Source organism: Arachis stenosperma, chromosome 2 (assembly GCF_014773155.1).
Source record: "Arachis stenosperma cultivar V10309 chromosome 2, arast.V10309.gnm1.PFL2, whole genome shotgun sequence".
NCBI classification, from domain to species: domain Eukaryota; kingdom Viridiplantae; phylum Streptophyta; class Magnoliopsida; order Fabales; family Fabaceae; genus Arachis; species Arachis stenosperma.
Genome location: NC_080378.1, coordinates 47,853,234 through 47,867,304, shown reverse-complemented (window position 1 = coordinate 47,867,304; position 14,071 = coordinate 47,853,234). Strand labels below are relative to the sequence as shown.

Genomic DNA, 14,071 nt, shown 5'->3' with positions numbered 1-14,071 from the left:
ACCTTTAGCATAATTTGACCCCACGCGACCACGTCGCTCACGCGACCGCGTCATATGGGAACTTTGGCCTCCCACGAGACCGCGTCACCCACGCGGCCGCGTGCCATGAAAATCGACGTGAAAAATGTGCATAGCCGAAAGTTATGCTGGAGTGGTGCTGGACTGGTGCTGAAAGCACAACCTTACCACGCGGACGCATGGCTCACGCGTCCGCGTCATATCCCCATATTGGCCACTCACGCGATCGAGTCGACCACGCGATCGCGTCACCCAAAATTTGGCAAAATGAGATTTTGAACAGAGAGTTGTGCGAGCGCAAGGCTGCCCTCGCGCCAGTAGCATAAAATGTGTCATGCGACCGCGTGACCGACGCGACCGCGTCGATTAACTTCAAACGCAAGTCACGCGACCGCGTCGCTTGCGCCGCACAGCTTATCCTAATTTGCCAAATATCTTATCTTTTCTTCCCCAATCCTAATTTTTCCCTCCTTCCTTTTTTACTCACTTATTTCCCTTCTCATTCTTCTTATCTTTCATTTTATTTATTTGCATATTTCATTCATTGCATTTTAATTTAGTGCATATTTTTTCTTTTCTTTTCTAAATTTATTATTTTTCCTTTGGTGCTGATTTTCTTATTTAACTGTTGCATCTTTTCTGGTTTAATTTTTAGTGACTTGTTTTACAATATTAGGTGATGCTATTTTTCTGTCAATGTCAATCTTTTATGATACCTGTATTCCTTTTGCATTGACATGAACTTACATTGTCTTTCATTACCCACTCTCTTCCCCATTGTTGTACATTTTGTACCACTGGCATGGCATCGCTTCTATTGTTTTCTCACATACATGTTGAAGCTTCCATGTAAATGAGACCCTTATCATTTGGCATTAACCCATCCATACTTCATTTATTTTTTTATCTTTATTTTTGGGTTACTTTTCTTCCCTTTTTCTTTCAGGATGGCCACCCGGAGGGGAACCGGAAGACGTTTACGTGGGGAGACAAGACAAGTCCATCTGCACAATCTTTGGAGAGATGCATCAGTTGGAACAACCCATCCACCTGCACATCTTAGCATGCACCGAGGATGGTGCAATCTTTAAGTGTGGGGAGGTCGATACCGATCTCCATGGGTTAGCTATTTTCTTCTTTTCAACACCATTATTTTATTTTCTTTGTTTATTCATTATTGCATTTGCATATTTGATTGCATGTTTGTTTGATTTTTTTTGCATATTTTACCACTTGGTTAAATTGATATTTTCTTTTTCAAAATTTTTTTATAGTATTTCACTAATTTAAATTGAAAATTTTCGTGTTAAATTTGTTTGAAGTTGTATTTGGAACATGGTTTTTGAGCCAATGAACACACAACCTGTGAGATTTTGAGCTTAATTGTATGGTTACATTATTTAACCATGAAATTTTATTCTTGTGTGTTTTTCTTCTCTATGATTGCAATCTTTATTTTGTTCCATTCTATATGTCCAATATTTAGTGTATTTACATGTTTGCATATGATTGAGGCCATTATTTGATTTTAGCTCACTTATCCCAAATAAGCCTACCCTTTACATCACCCTTGTTAGCCACCTTGAGCCTTTTTAATCCCATTGTGTTCTATAACCACATCACTAGCCTTAAGCAGATAAAAAAACGTAAAAATCCCAAATTGAATCTTTGGTTAGCTTAAGATAGAGATTATGTATCAACTAAGTGTGGGGAAACTGTGGGAACATGGGTTAATAAGGGAATGTATCATGTTTCTAATTCTGAATATTGGGAAATTTGGGTATCTACTCATGTAAAACAGAAAATTAAAAAATTCCATATGCATTGATATGTTATTTTAGTTTTTATGTCTCTATAAAAAAAAGAAAAAAGAAAAGAAAAAATATAATATAAATAAATAAATAAGGGGACAAAATTACCCTAATGTTAAGTTAATAAAAAATCAATGCATATGTGACACAAATCAAAAGAAAAGTTGACACATGAGTATGTGATATAAAAGTGGGAATTTTGGGTAGCTAGGCATGATTTTAGAAATTATATAGCATGTATGTAAGTTAGGTGATAGCTCAGGTTACTCAAAGATTCAATTTATAGCTCACTTAGCCATACATATATCATCACCCTTGCCTTGGCCCCATTACAACCTTGAAAAGACCTCATGATGTGTGCATGGGTATACTAAATATTTGTTGATTGGTTAGATGAAGGACAATGTTTAGAAAGCATGATTAGAGAAGAGTAGAGTGAATTACCCTATACACTTGAGAGATTAGAGTGCATATACACTACCTATGAGGGTTCAGTGCTTAATTCTATGTTCTCTGTTTTCATGAGCTATCTTCTTACAAGTCTACTTGTCTTTATTTTATATGATTTGAATTAGTGAAATCTGATTTATGTTTGTCTTGGAGAACTTATTTATTTTTAACCAAGTAAGTAGAAACATCTTAGCATGTAGTTGCATTTATAGGTTGCATTTCATACATTCTTACCATTCTCCTTCACTCTTTTAGTTCTCTTGAGATTAGCATGAGGACATGCTAATGTTTAAGTGTGGGGAGGTTGATAAACCACTATTTTATGGTTTATCTTGTGCTCAATTGAGTGGTTTTTATCAACTATTTACCCACTTATTTATATGATTTACATGTTTTACATTTTCCTTCCTGATTCTGTGCTATGATTGAAAACATGCTTCTTTGGCTTTTATTTCCTTTTATTTAATCCTCTCTTATTACCATTAGATGCCTTGATATGTGTGTTAAGTGATTTCAGGAATTACAGGGCAGGAATGGCTTAGAGGATGGAAAGGAAGCATGCAAAAGTGGAAGAAATACAAGAAGTTGAAGGAACTGCAAAGCTGTCAGCCTGACCCTCTCGTACTAAAACGATCATAACTTGAGCTATAGAGCTCCAAATAATGCGGTTCTACTTGCGTTGGAAAGCTAACGTCCCGGGTTTCGATTTGATATATAATTTGCTATAGTGGCCATACCGCTAGGCGACGCGAATGTGTGATCTACGCGGACGCGTCGCAGTGACAAAAATCAGCGTGGCAGATTTCTTCTCCAGCGATTTCTGGGCAGTTTTCGACCCAGTTTGCGGCCCAGAAAACACAGATTAGAGGCTATAAAGTGGGGGAATCCATTCATTCATAATCGTGCTTTCATAATTTATAATTTTTAGTTTTAGATGTAGTTTTTAGTGAGAGAGGCTCTCTCCTCTCTCTTAGGATTAGGATTAGGATTAGAATTTATTTTAGGATTAGGATTTCTTTTCACTTCAGGATTATTTTATCTTCATCAGGTTCAATAATTTATGTTTCTCTTCTACTTTTATTTACACTGATATTTTTAATTGTGTTTGATTGATGTTGTCCAACTGGCTGATGATATTGTCCATGTTAGAATTGACATTTTCTATTTAATATAATTTGAGGTATTTCAGACTCATGATTGCTTTTCTTTAATTTTAATTTAGATTAGAGTAAAGGACAAATCCGTCCCTGACCTTTTTTTCCGCGGACATTTTCGTCCCTGAGGTTTAGAAAATACTTTAATGTCCCTGACCCTCCGAAAAAGTGGACATATTTACCCCTCCGTTAGAGTCGCTCCGTTTGCCCTGACGGAAAACGGTGACATGGCACCCGTGGCGCTGACCTGGCCGTTACAGGCTGCCACGTGGGATGGACTTTTGAAAAGAGGACGTATTAGTCCTTTTACACCAAAACGTGTAGCTTTCCAAAATAGGACATATTAGTCCTCTCACCCCAAAACGACGCCGTTTCTCCCCCACCCCCAATCTATGAAATCCTTGAGCCCTAATCCTTCGAGTTCCGTGTGAAGGTGGAGCGGGTGAAGGAAGAAAGGGAGCATTCCGACCCATGGCATCCAACAGAGCTCGACCACAAGTCCGACGGCCAGACCATCGAGTGGCTCCTCTGCCAGGCCGAGCCCTCAATCATCGCCGCCACCGGAACCGGAAGCACTCCTGCCATCTTTTCCTCCGTTTCCGTCTCCGTACGCGGCAGTGCTAGCTCTCTCTTCTCCTTCCTCAACCTCCGCATCGTCTTCGCTCGACCACAAGCCCTTGCTCGCTCCCACTCCTTTCATACTTGGCAAGTGCATACGCACTGACGACGATGCTTCCGCCAAGGACGATGACGTCTTTGTGGGTCCCGCCGTGGGGTCCTTAGTGATTGCTATTTCAGATAAAGCTGAGATTTTTTCTATGTGCTGCTTCTAAGCTTTTGCCTTTTTGTAAATTAGTATCTCTGTGCTCCAAAGTTAAATTCTTTCCAGTTGATGGTAAAGTTACTGGCTTTGTGGTGAAGTTGCTTTCATAAAGTCAGGGAATTTTGTGTTTGTTGAGGAGGATTTGGATTTTGGGGGGAATGAAATCAAGTTTAGTTGTGAAAGGGAGGGTTTAGGTGAGGTGTGTATTTAGATGAGAAAGGTATTGGATCCTCTCACTGGAAATTGGCGCTCTATCGCCAGCATAGGAACCAATATGGAATCTTATGATGCAGCAGTTCTCAACGGAAAGCTTCTCGTCAACGAAAGCTGGTTATGGCCCTTTTATGTCTCTCCAAGGGGAAAAGTCTATGATCCCAGAATAGATAATTGGGAAAACATGGCTGTTGGACTTAGAGAAGGCTGGACTGGTTCAAGTGTCGTTGTTTATGGCCACTTCTTTGTTGTCTCTGAGCTCGAAAGAATGAGGCTAAAGGTCTATGACACAGAAACAGACTCCTGGGATGCCATAGATGGCCCCCCTTTGCCTGAGCAAATATGCAAGCCTTTTGCTGTCAATGCTTGCAATTGCCATATTTATGTCGTGGGCTGAAATCTTCATGTTGCTGTTGGTCATATCTCTAGACTGCTTCCAGACAAAAATTCTAACGAAAAATGGAGCTTCAGTGTTCGATGGCATGTAATCGATGCACCAGAGAGTTTATCTGATCTCACTCCTTCAAGCTCTCAGGTGCTATTTGCATAATTTTTCTTATTCTCTCAGATCTATTTTCTCCATATGTAATTTCTGGTAAGTTGCTGATTCTATTTGAGAGTATAGCAATTTTTTCAGAATTATAAGGAGTTCTTACATGTTCTTCATAAATTGCACAATTTGGACTGGTTGAATTGTGAACTGAGCCTGTGAAATTGAATTTGTGCTCTGTTGTTGGTGAATATGTCGCTGAATTGCTTGTTGAATCTGAATTTGTTGCTTCTGGATTTGGTGAAGTATTGTTGATTGGAAATGCAGAAGGGGATTAAAGTATGTTTGGAGGGGTGGGGGAGAAACGGTGTCGTTTTGGGGTGAGAGGACTAATATGTCCTGTTTTGAAAAGCTACACGTTTTGGTGTAAAAGGACTAATACGTCCTCTTTTCAAAAGTCCATCCCACGTGGCAGCCCGTAACGGCCAGGTCAGCACCACGGGAACCACGTCACCGTTTTCCGTCAGGGCAAACGGAGCGACTCTAACGGAGGGGTAAATATGTCCACTTTTTCAGAGGGTCAGGGACATTAAAGTATTTTCCAAACCTCAGGGACGAAAATGTCCGTGGAAAAAAAGATCAGGGACGGATTTGTCCTTTACTCTTTAGATTATTTACTATTGGCTTTAATTGATTAACTGGAAGCTCTTGAGTTCTCAACTATTCATGATTGATTGTTATGTCGGCTAATTAACTGGAATTTCACTAACTCTAGTCTTTCCTTAGGATTTGGCTAGGACTTGGGAAATCTAACCAATTGGTTCACTGGACTTTTCCTTGCTTACGCAAAGGTTAACTAAGTGGGATTAACTTCCATTCTTATAGGAGTAACTAGGATAGGACTTCCGAAATTTCATATCTTGCCAAGAGTTTATTTTATAGTTATTTATTTATTTTAATTGTCATTTGAATTACTTGTCATACTTCTTCCTTATTTCCAAAACCCCCAATTTTACCTTTTTCATAGCCAATAATAAGAACATACCTCCCTGCAATTCCTTGAGAAGACGACCCGAGGTTTGAATACTCGGTTATAAATTTCAAAAGGGTTTGTTACTTGTGACAACCAAATGTTTGTAAGAAAGGTTGATTGCTTGGTTTAGTGACTATACTTACAACGAGAGTTTACTATAACTTCTAAACCATCAATCTTCAGTTCTTCACACGTGCGAGTCAGCTGTGCCTCTGGCACCGGACTGGCACAAAGTTGGCATAAGTCTCGGGTCACCTGTACCAGAGTTGGAAGACGGCACAGGCGTGCAAACGTGCACCATACGCTGATGCGTGCTTGATTGGGTTGTCTACCAGCGCGGACGCGCGCAGTGCGCAGACGCATCAGTGTGGGCCCAGACAAGGCACAAGTATGGCACAAATATGGCACAACTCTCAGATTTTTATACCAGGGTGTTTATAGTGCACCATCGGCGCGCGTGCGCATAACGTGCTTGCGCGTCGATGGTCAATTTGCAAGGGCTGCGCGCAGGTGGCATGCACGCTGGCGCGTGGGTGCCTGACATGAAGTGGGCACAAGGTGGGCACAAGGTGGGCATAACTCTCAGTTTTTTGGCCCATGAGTAATAATGCACCACCGGCGCGCACGCACAGTGCGCTCGCGCGCGGATGCCCTTTTTCCTTGCTTGTTAATTTTTTTTTCACAACATATAAGGAGCTATTCTAACACATTTTTGGCAGGTGTTCAAGCTAGTAGTCAAGAGAACACGCTCAAATTCATGCATTATTCAAAACATAGCATTCTCTCCACTTCAACAATTCTTCCATACTAAAATAATGAAATCTATCTAAATATCCTAGTTATCCAACAAGATCAATAAAACTAGCATTCCCAAGTAATCAACAACATCAAGAAGTCACAAAATTCACAAGAATCTAAGCTAAAAGCAAGATTATATACACAAGGAAGATCTTACCACGGTGGGGTGCCTCCCACCAAGCACTTTTCTTTAACGTCCTTAAGTTGGACGGTCAGTCGCTCAAGCTTCCCCTTCTCTAGGTGCATCCGCCAATAGGAACACCTCTAGCTCTTTTGGGAGCTTGTAGCCATGGTACTTCTTCACTCTATGTCCATCCACCTTGAAAGTTGCTTCACTTTTAGGATCAAACAACTCCACCACTCCATAGGGCTTTATCTCCTTCACCTTGAAAGGTCCTTCCCATCTAGAGTTGAGCTTGCCAGGCATGAAACGAAGCCTCGAATTGTAGAGGAGAACCTCATCACCTTCTTGGAATTCCTTATTCCGGATGTGATGGTCATGGAATGCTTTAGTCTTTTCCTTGTAAATCCGGGCATTCTCATACGCTTCGTTCCACAAACACTCGAGCTCCTCTAGCTGTAATTTTCTGGCTACTCCGGCTTGGGTCAAATCCATGTTGCACCACTTTACTGCCCAATAGGCTTTGTGCTCAATCTCCACCGGAAGGAGGCATGCCTTACCATAGACGATCCGGAAGGGACTCATCCTTAACGGAGTCTTGTAGGCCGTCCTATACCCCCATAGTGCATCTCCTAACTGAAGGCTCCAATCCTTCCTTTGTGGATTGACCACTTTCTCCAAGATTCTCTTAATCTCCCGGTTGGACACTTCCGCTTGGCCGTTGGTTTGCGGATGATAAGCAGTGGCAACCTTATGCCCTACCCCATAGCGCTTGAGTAGTGCCTCTACTTTCCTGTTACAAAAGTGGGATCCTTGGTCGCTCACGATTGCTCGTGGTGACCCATAACGACATACAATGTAGTTTCTAATAAAAGAAATGATGGTGTTGGCGTTGTCAAGGCGGGTAGGTATTGCTTCTACCCACTTTGACATGTAGTCAACCGCTAACAAAATATATAGATACCCACTTGAGTTGGGAAATGGTCCCATAAAGTCAATACCCCATACATCAAATATCTCACAGAACAACATAGGTTGCTAGGGCATTTCATCCCTTTGGGATGTGTTTCCTGACTTCTGATACTGACGGCAAGACACACATAACCGGTTAGCATCCTTGAATAAGGTTGGCCACCAGAATTCACAATCCAACACCTTTTTTTGCGGTCCTTTGTGGGCCAAAGTGGCCACCACATTCGGACGAATGGCAATCTTCAAGAATGGGTTGGATTTCGGACTCCGGGACACATCTTCGAATTACTTGGTCCACTCCCCTCTTCCACAAGTGAGGGTCATCCCAAATGTAGTATTTGGAATCACTCCTCAACTTATCCCTTTGGTGTTTAGAAAAGTTGTGAGGGAAGAGTTTCACTACCAAGTAGTTCGCCATTAGGGCAAACCAAGGAAAGTTATCAGACACAGCATGCAGACTATCTAATGGGAATGAGTCATTGATCAGAAATAGATTAGATTTTAAATTCTCAAGGAGGCTTAAATGATCTGCAACCAAGTTTTGAGATCCACTCTGGTCTCTAATCTCAATGTCAAATTCTTGCAAAAGCAAGATCCAACGTATGAGTTTAGGTTTTGACTCATTCTCTGACAATAAGTATTTCAAAGCTACGTGATCCGTGTATACCACTATATTTGATCCTAGAAAATAAGATCTGAATTTATCTAAAGCATGAACAATAGCTAGGAGTTCTTTATCAGTAGTGGTATAGTTGGATTGTGCTGCATCAAGTGTTTTAGAAGAGTATGCAATGACATAAGGGAGTTTACCATCGCGCTGTGCAAGCGCAGCACCTATAGCTTGGTTTGATGCATCGCACATTATCTCAAATGGCAACGTCCAGTTGGGGCCTCGCACAATCGGTGTCGTGGTAAGAGCTCTCCTTAGCTCTTCAAAAGCTTTTACACGTTCATTGTAAAACTCAAAGTCTACATCTTTTTGGAATAGGCACGACAATGGCAAAGCAATCTTGCTGAAATCTTTGATAAAGCACCTATAGAATCCTGCATGTCCTAAAAACGAGCAGACCTCCCTCACAGATGAGGGGCGAGATAAAGTGGTGATAACATCGACCTTGGCTGGGTCTACAGAAATTCCTTCATGAGATACTACATGTCCTAACACATTTTGTCTTACCATAAAGTGACATTTCTCAAAATTCAAGACAAGGTTAGTGTCAACACATCTAGCTAAGACTTTGGCCAAGTTCTCCAAGCAACAATCAAATGAAGTTCCATAAACACTGAAGTCATCCATAAAGACTTCCAGACAATTCATGAAGGAATGTGATTGGTCATACACCGCTGAAAAGTAGCAGGTGCATTACATAGTCCAAATGGCATCCTTTTGTAGGCAAAGGTGCCAAAAGGGCAAATGAATATGGTCTTTTCCTGATCTTTAGGAGCAATGTGAATTTGGAAGTAACCAGTGAATCCATCAAGAAAGCAGTAATGGGATTTACCCGCTAAACGGTCCAACATCTGATCGATAAAGGGCAAAGGGTAGTGGTCCTTCCTTGTAGCAATATTCAACCTTCTATAGTCGATGCACACTTGCCATGCATTTTGTACTCTCTTGGGGACCAGTTCACCATCATCCTTTGTAACCGCAGTGATGCCTGATTTCTTGGGAACAACCTGGACCGGGCTCACCCACTCACTGTCAGAAATTGGGTATATGATACCCGCATCAAGTAGCATAGTCACCTCCTTCTTTACTACATCGAGGATGGTTGGGTTGAGCCTCCTTTGTGGTTGCCTAACCGGCCTGGCTCCCTCTTGGAGAAATATACGATGTATGCACTTGCAAGAGTCAATCCCCACAATATCGGCTAAGCTCCAACCAATTGCCTTCTTGTACTTTCTGAGAACATCTAGGAACTTTTCTTCTTCTTCACTAGAAATCTCACTAGCAATAATGACCAAAAACTTCTGGTTGTCCTCTAAGAAAGCCTACTTCAAATGGGATGGGGGGAGGCTTTAATTCACTCTTTGCCTCAAACTGAGGTTCCTTTTCGTCAAGCTCACAGAGTTCATTCTCAACAAATTTCTCATGTTCACCCTTTTGGTCATCCGTCTCTTTAACAATATGGTAGCACAACTTGTTATGGTCTTCTTCTTGCACTTCTGCTACCACTTCATCAATTACATCACATCGGAGAGCGGAATGCTCTTCGGGAGGATGCTTCATGGCTTCTTCTAAATTGAACTTGATAGTCTTGTCTCCAACCTCAAAGGAATATGTGCCGGTGAAAGCGTCTAACTTGAATTTAGAGGTCTTAAGGAAGGGTCTACCAAGTAGAACGGAGGATGAGCTTCTATTTTTTGTTGGAGGCATTTCAAGGATGTAAAAGTCAATCGGGAAGACCAAATCTTTGATCGCCACAAGTACATCTTCGGCTATTCCTGTTACCGTGATCACACTTTTATCGGCTAAGGCAAACCTCGCTGCCGACTTCTTTAATGGAGCTAAATTCAACCGCACAAAAGTAGAAAGTGGCGTGATGCTTTCACAAGCTCCAAGGTCACACATACAACCATGAAAAGTGCGTCCACCAATATAACAAGACACCAAACAAGGCCTAGGGTCACCACATTTCTTTGGAATAGGTTCCATCAAGGAAGAAATTGAACTACCCAAGGATAATGTCTCCAATTCTCCTATCCTATCCTTGTGTGTGCACAAGTCTTTCAAAAATTTTGCATACTTTGGAATTTGTTGAATAACATCAAGAAGTAGTATGGTTACCTGAACCTTCTTGAACACTTGAAGCATGTTCAAATCAAATTCCGGTGTCTTCTTTGCTTTCTTCACCATAGAAGGGAATGGAATAGGGATGGACTCATCCACTAGAGCTTTCCTCTTGGGTTCCTTGAGGTTTACTCCTTCTTCCTCATGCCTTTTGTCTACCTCCCCCTCTTCATGTGGAGCTTCAACAACCACTTCTTCTTCATGAATGTCCTCCAAGACCCTTGGAAGTATCTCCTCCAATGTAGTTCGCGACCGTAGAGTGATGGCGTTGAGACCGCCCTTTGGGTTTGGTTGGGGTTGGGATGGAAGGTTAGAAGAACTTGAGGGTTGGTTGGTGTTGTTGGAGGAGGACATGGACATCTTCGAAATCATGTCGGTAAGATTGGCCAATTGAGCACTCATGGCCTCGAATTGAGCCTTATAGCCCTCATCCCGTTTATCCACAGCGGCTCTAAGCTCGTCAACTTGATTGGTGGGAGATGGAGAGGTTTGGTTAGATTGTTATCTATGGTGTGGTGTTTGGTACTTGGTGTAGTTGTTTTGGTTTTGGTTGTGGTGATTTTGGTTGGCTTGGTAGTTGTTGTTGTTGTGGTGGTATTGAGATGAAGATTGGTTATTATTGTGATGAGAAGAAGAGTTGTTCTATCTTTGGTTTTGATTGCTCCCTTGTACATTATCCCTCCACTCTTGATGTTGATTACTACCATGAGGGTAGTTATTTTGGCCTTGAGAAGGATAGGGTGGACGGTTGTTGTAATTCACATTGGCCACTACAAGGCATGTTCCTCTTAAATTTGATGGCATTGATCGGTGTGATGTGTAGTGCTAGAGCACAAACCACAAATCCTAGGAGGGCCTTCAAGTTGAGCAACTGGAGGTGGAGCTTGGATGGCTTGGATGGAGTAGAATTCCTTTTGATCCTTTTGTATTTGCGTGAGAATGGTGGTCATGTTCCCAAGTGCTTTGGTTAGGCTTGATTCGAAAGGGGACGGTTCTACAACACCCTTGAGAGGATTACTTCTCACCCTTGTATGTTGTGTAGCTTTGGCAACATCCTTTATCAAACTCCAAGCTTCTCCCTCCGACTTATTTTTCGAAAGGGAACCACCACTAGAAGCGGTGAGCAATCTTCTATCTTCCACACAAAGACCTCTAGTGAAGTAACTAATGAGCAAGTGAGTGTTCATTCCATGGTGTGGACAACATACCAATAGCCTCTTGAACCGAGACCAATACTCGTACAAACTCTCTTGGTCTCTTTGCATTATACCCGAAATCTCCTTCTGGATGTAGTCGGTCTTCTTCGGTGGAAAGAATTTATCTAGAAGCTCTCTTCTCAAGAAATCCCAATTGGTAACAATCTCATCCGGTAGCGAATAAGACAATGTCTTTGCTTGCGCTTCAAGAGAGAAAGGGAAGGCAAAAACCATGATAGCCACCTCATCGGCTCCATGCCTTCGAGCTGTAGAACAAGCAACTTGAAATTCCTTTAGATGTCGGATGGGGTCTTGACCCGGCAACCCATGATACTTAGGTAGTAGATTTATCAAGTTACTCTTCAATTCAAAGTTTGGATCAAGTTTAGGATACCTTGCTTATAATGGTTGAAGTATAATATCCGAAGCTCCTTGCTCATGCAAAGTGATCTGGCGTGGCTCCGCCATGTATGGTTCACATGTACGATGTAAAGATGTATTAGTAGCACCAATAGAAGAATAGGAAGTAGCAAACTCCAAGTCACTCTCGGTACCGTCTAGTGATTCGGTATGTTTCTCAAGAGAGGCCGAAGCACTAGCCGTATAATCCAACCATCGTCTAGCTTGCCGAGTGTGTAACAAAGTTCTTTCAATCTCGGAATCCAAATCGGCTAAGCTAGAATTCGGTTGAGACCGAGTCATCAAACTTGAGAGTCATAGCACAAAAATAAAAGAAGCTAAACTATAGCTAAGTATTGAAAGCAAACAAACTATTTACAATATTCACATATTCACATAACCAATATCAAGGCATATGTTGCAACCGTTTCCCAGTAACGGCGCCAAAAATTTGATCGCACAAAATTGTGTCGGAAGAGAATTTCTCAATGAAGTTGCATTGCAAGTATAGCTCTACCAACAACAATCCTCGAGGATCAAATTTAGAAAAGAATTGGTTGTCACAAGTTCAACCCCAATAAAGTAACCGAAGTATTCAAACCCCGGGTCATCTCACAAGGAATGGGCAAACACGTGCTTCAACATTGGTTAGAAATCCGGGGTTGTAAGTCATGAGCAAGAAAGTAAACTAGGAATCTTAGCAAACAAGGAATCTTAAAGTGCAAGGAACCAATTCAAATAACTAAGTAAGATGTGAGCAATTCCAAACTAAGAAGACAACATTCAATTTAATTCTACTCTCAACTAAACAATAACTATAACTAAGGCAAGGCAATAAAGATTTTTGGGTTTCCAAATAAGAATGATAAAAGAAACTCTTGGCTAGACATGGGTATTGGGGTCACTATCCTTGTCTAATAACCATATCTTGACAATTATGAGGAGCCAAATCCACTAAGTCTACTTCTATACTTGAAGTACATCAAATGGTTTGGTCAACATCAACCCATAAGGTTTAACCTCACTACTAATTAACCTAGTAGTAGGCTAGTGTCAATGGCTATCAAATTGATCAATAAGGGTTCCCAAATCATCAAATCTATTAGACCCAATGACTCAAGTTTACCAAATTCCCTTAGTCTAAGCCAAGAGTAAAAAGAACTACTCCATAATCAAGGTAAGCAATTCATCAAACACATGGTAAGCATTGACAAAAGACATGTTCAAATTGCAATTAGATTGAAATTAACAAATACCCACTAACAAATATCAACTTACAATCACGCAAACAACACAATTAATCATAGAAATCATCAATTTAACATCAACAAGTCAAGATTCACAACATTCATGCAATGGATATAAAGTAACAATTGACAAGGATCCATAAGACTAACACAAGATCTAAGCAAAATTATACTAAGAGATTCAAATTAAACAATCAAAACTAGTAATTAACAAGATCCAATTCAGAGTTTAACAAGGGAAGATCAAATTAAAGCTAGATCTAGAGAAGAACAATGGTTTCTCTCTCTAGAAGAACAAAGAACCAAAAACTAGAAAATGTGTCTTAGTGTAAAATAATTGATCCCCCCTTCTCCCTAGCATCCTTGGGTCTTTTTTCATGCAGAAATAGCTTGAAATTGGGCCTCATGAGCCTCAAAAATCGCCAGGCACAATTTCTTTTAATGAGGTCACGTGCAGCTTCCCACACGTGCGTGCCATGCGTGCGTGCGTGCCGATTGCTTTTGTGATCCACGCGTGCGCACCAAGTACGCGTGCGCGTCGGTTGGAATTCTTTG

The 14,071-nt window shown here is 41.2% G+C and overlaps 1 protein-coding gene across 1 annotated transcript; it reads right to left on the bottom strand.

Annotated features, from left to right (window-relative positions):
* Positions 1-9,197: 9,197 nt before the first annotated feature.
* On the bottom strand, positions 9,198-11,076 carry LOC130962862 (uncharacterized). Its single transcript, XM_057889019.1, has 2 exons — positions 9,919-11,076; positions 9,198-9,875 (listed from the first exon to the last, which is right to left on the bottom strand). The coding sequence occupies exons 1-2, from the start codon at positions 11,074-11,076 to the stop codon at positions 9,198-9,200; spliced, it is 1,836 nt and encodes a 611-aa protein (XP_057745002.1).
* Between the last annotated feature and the right edge of the window lie 2,995 nt (positions 11,077-14,071).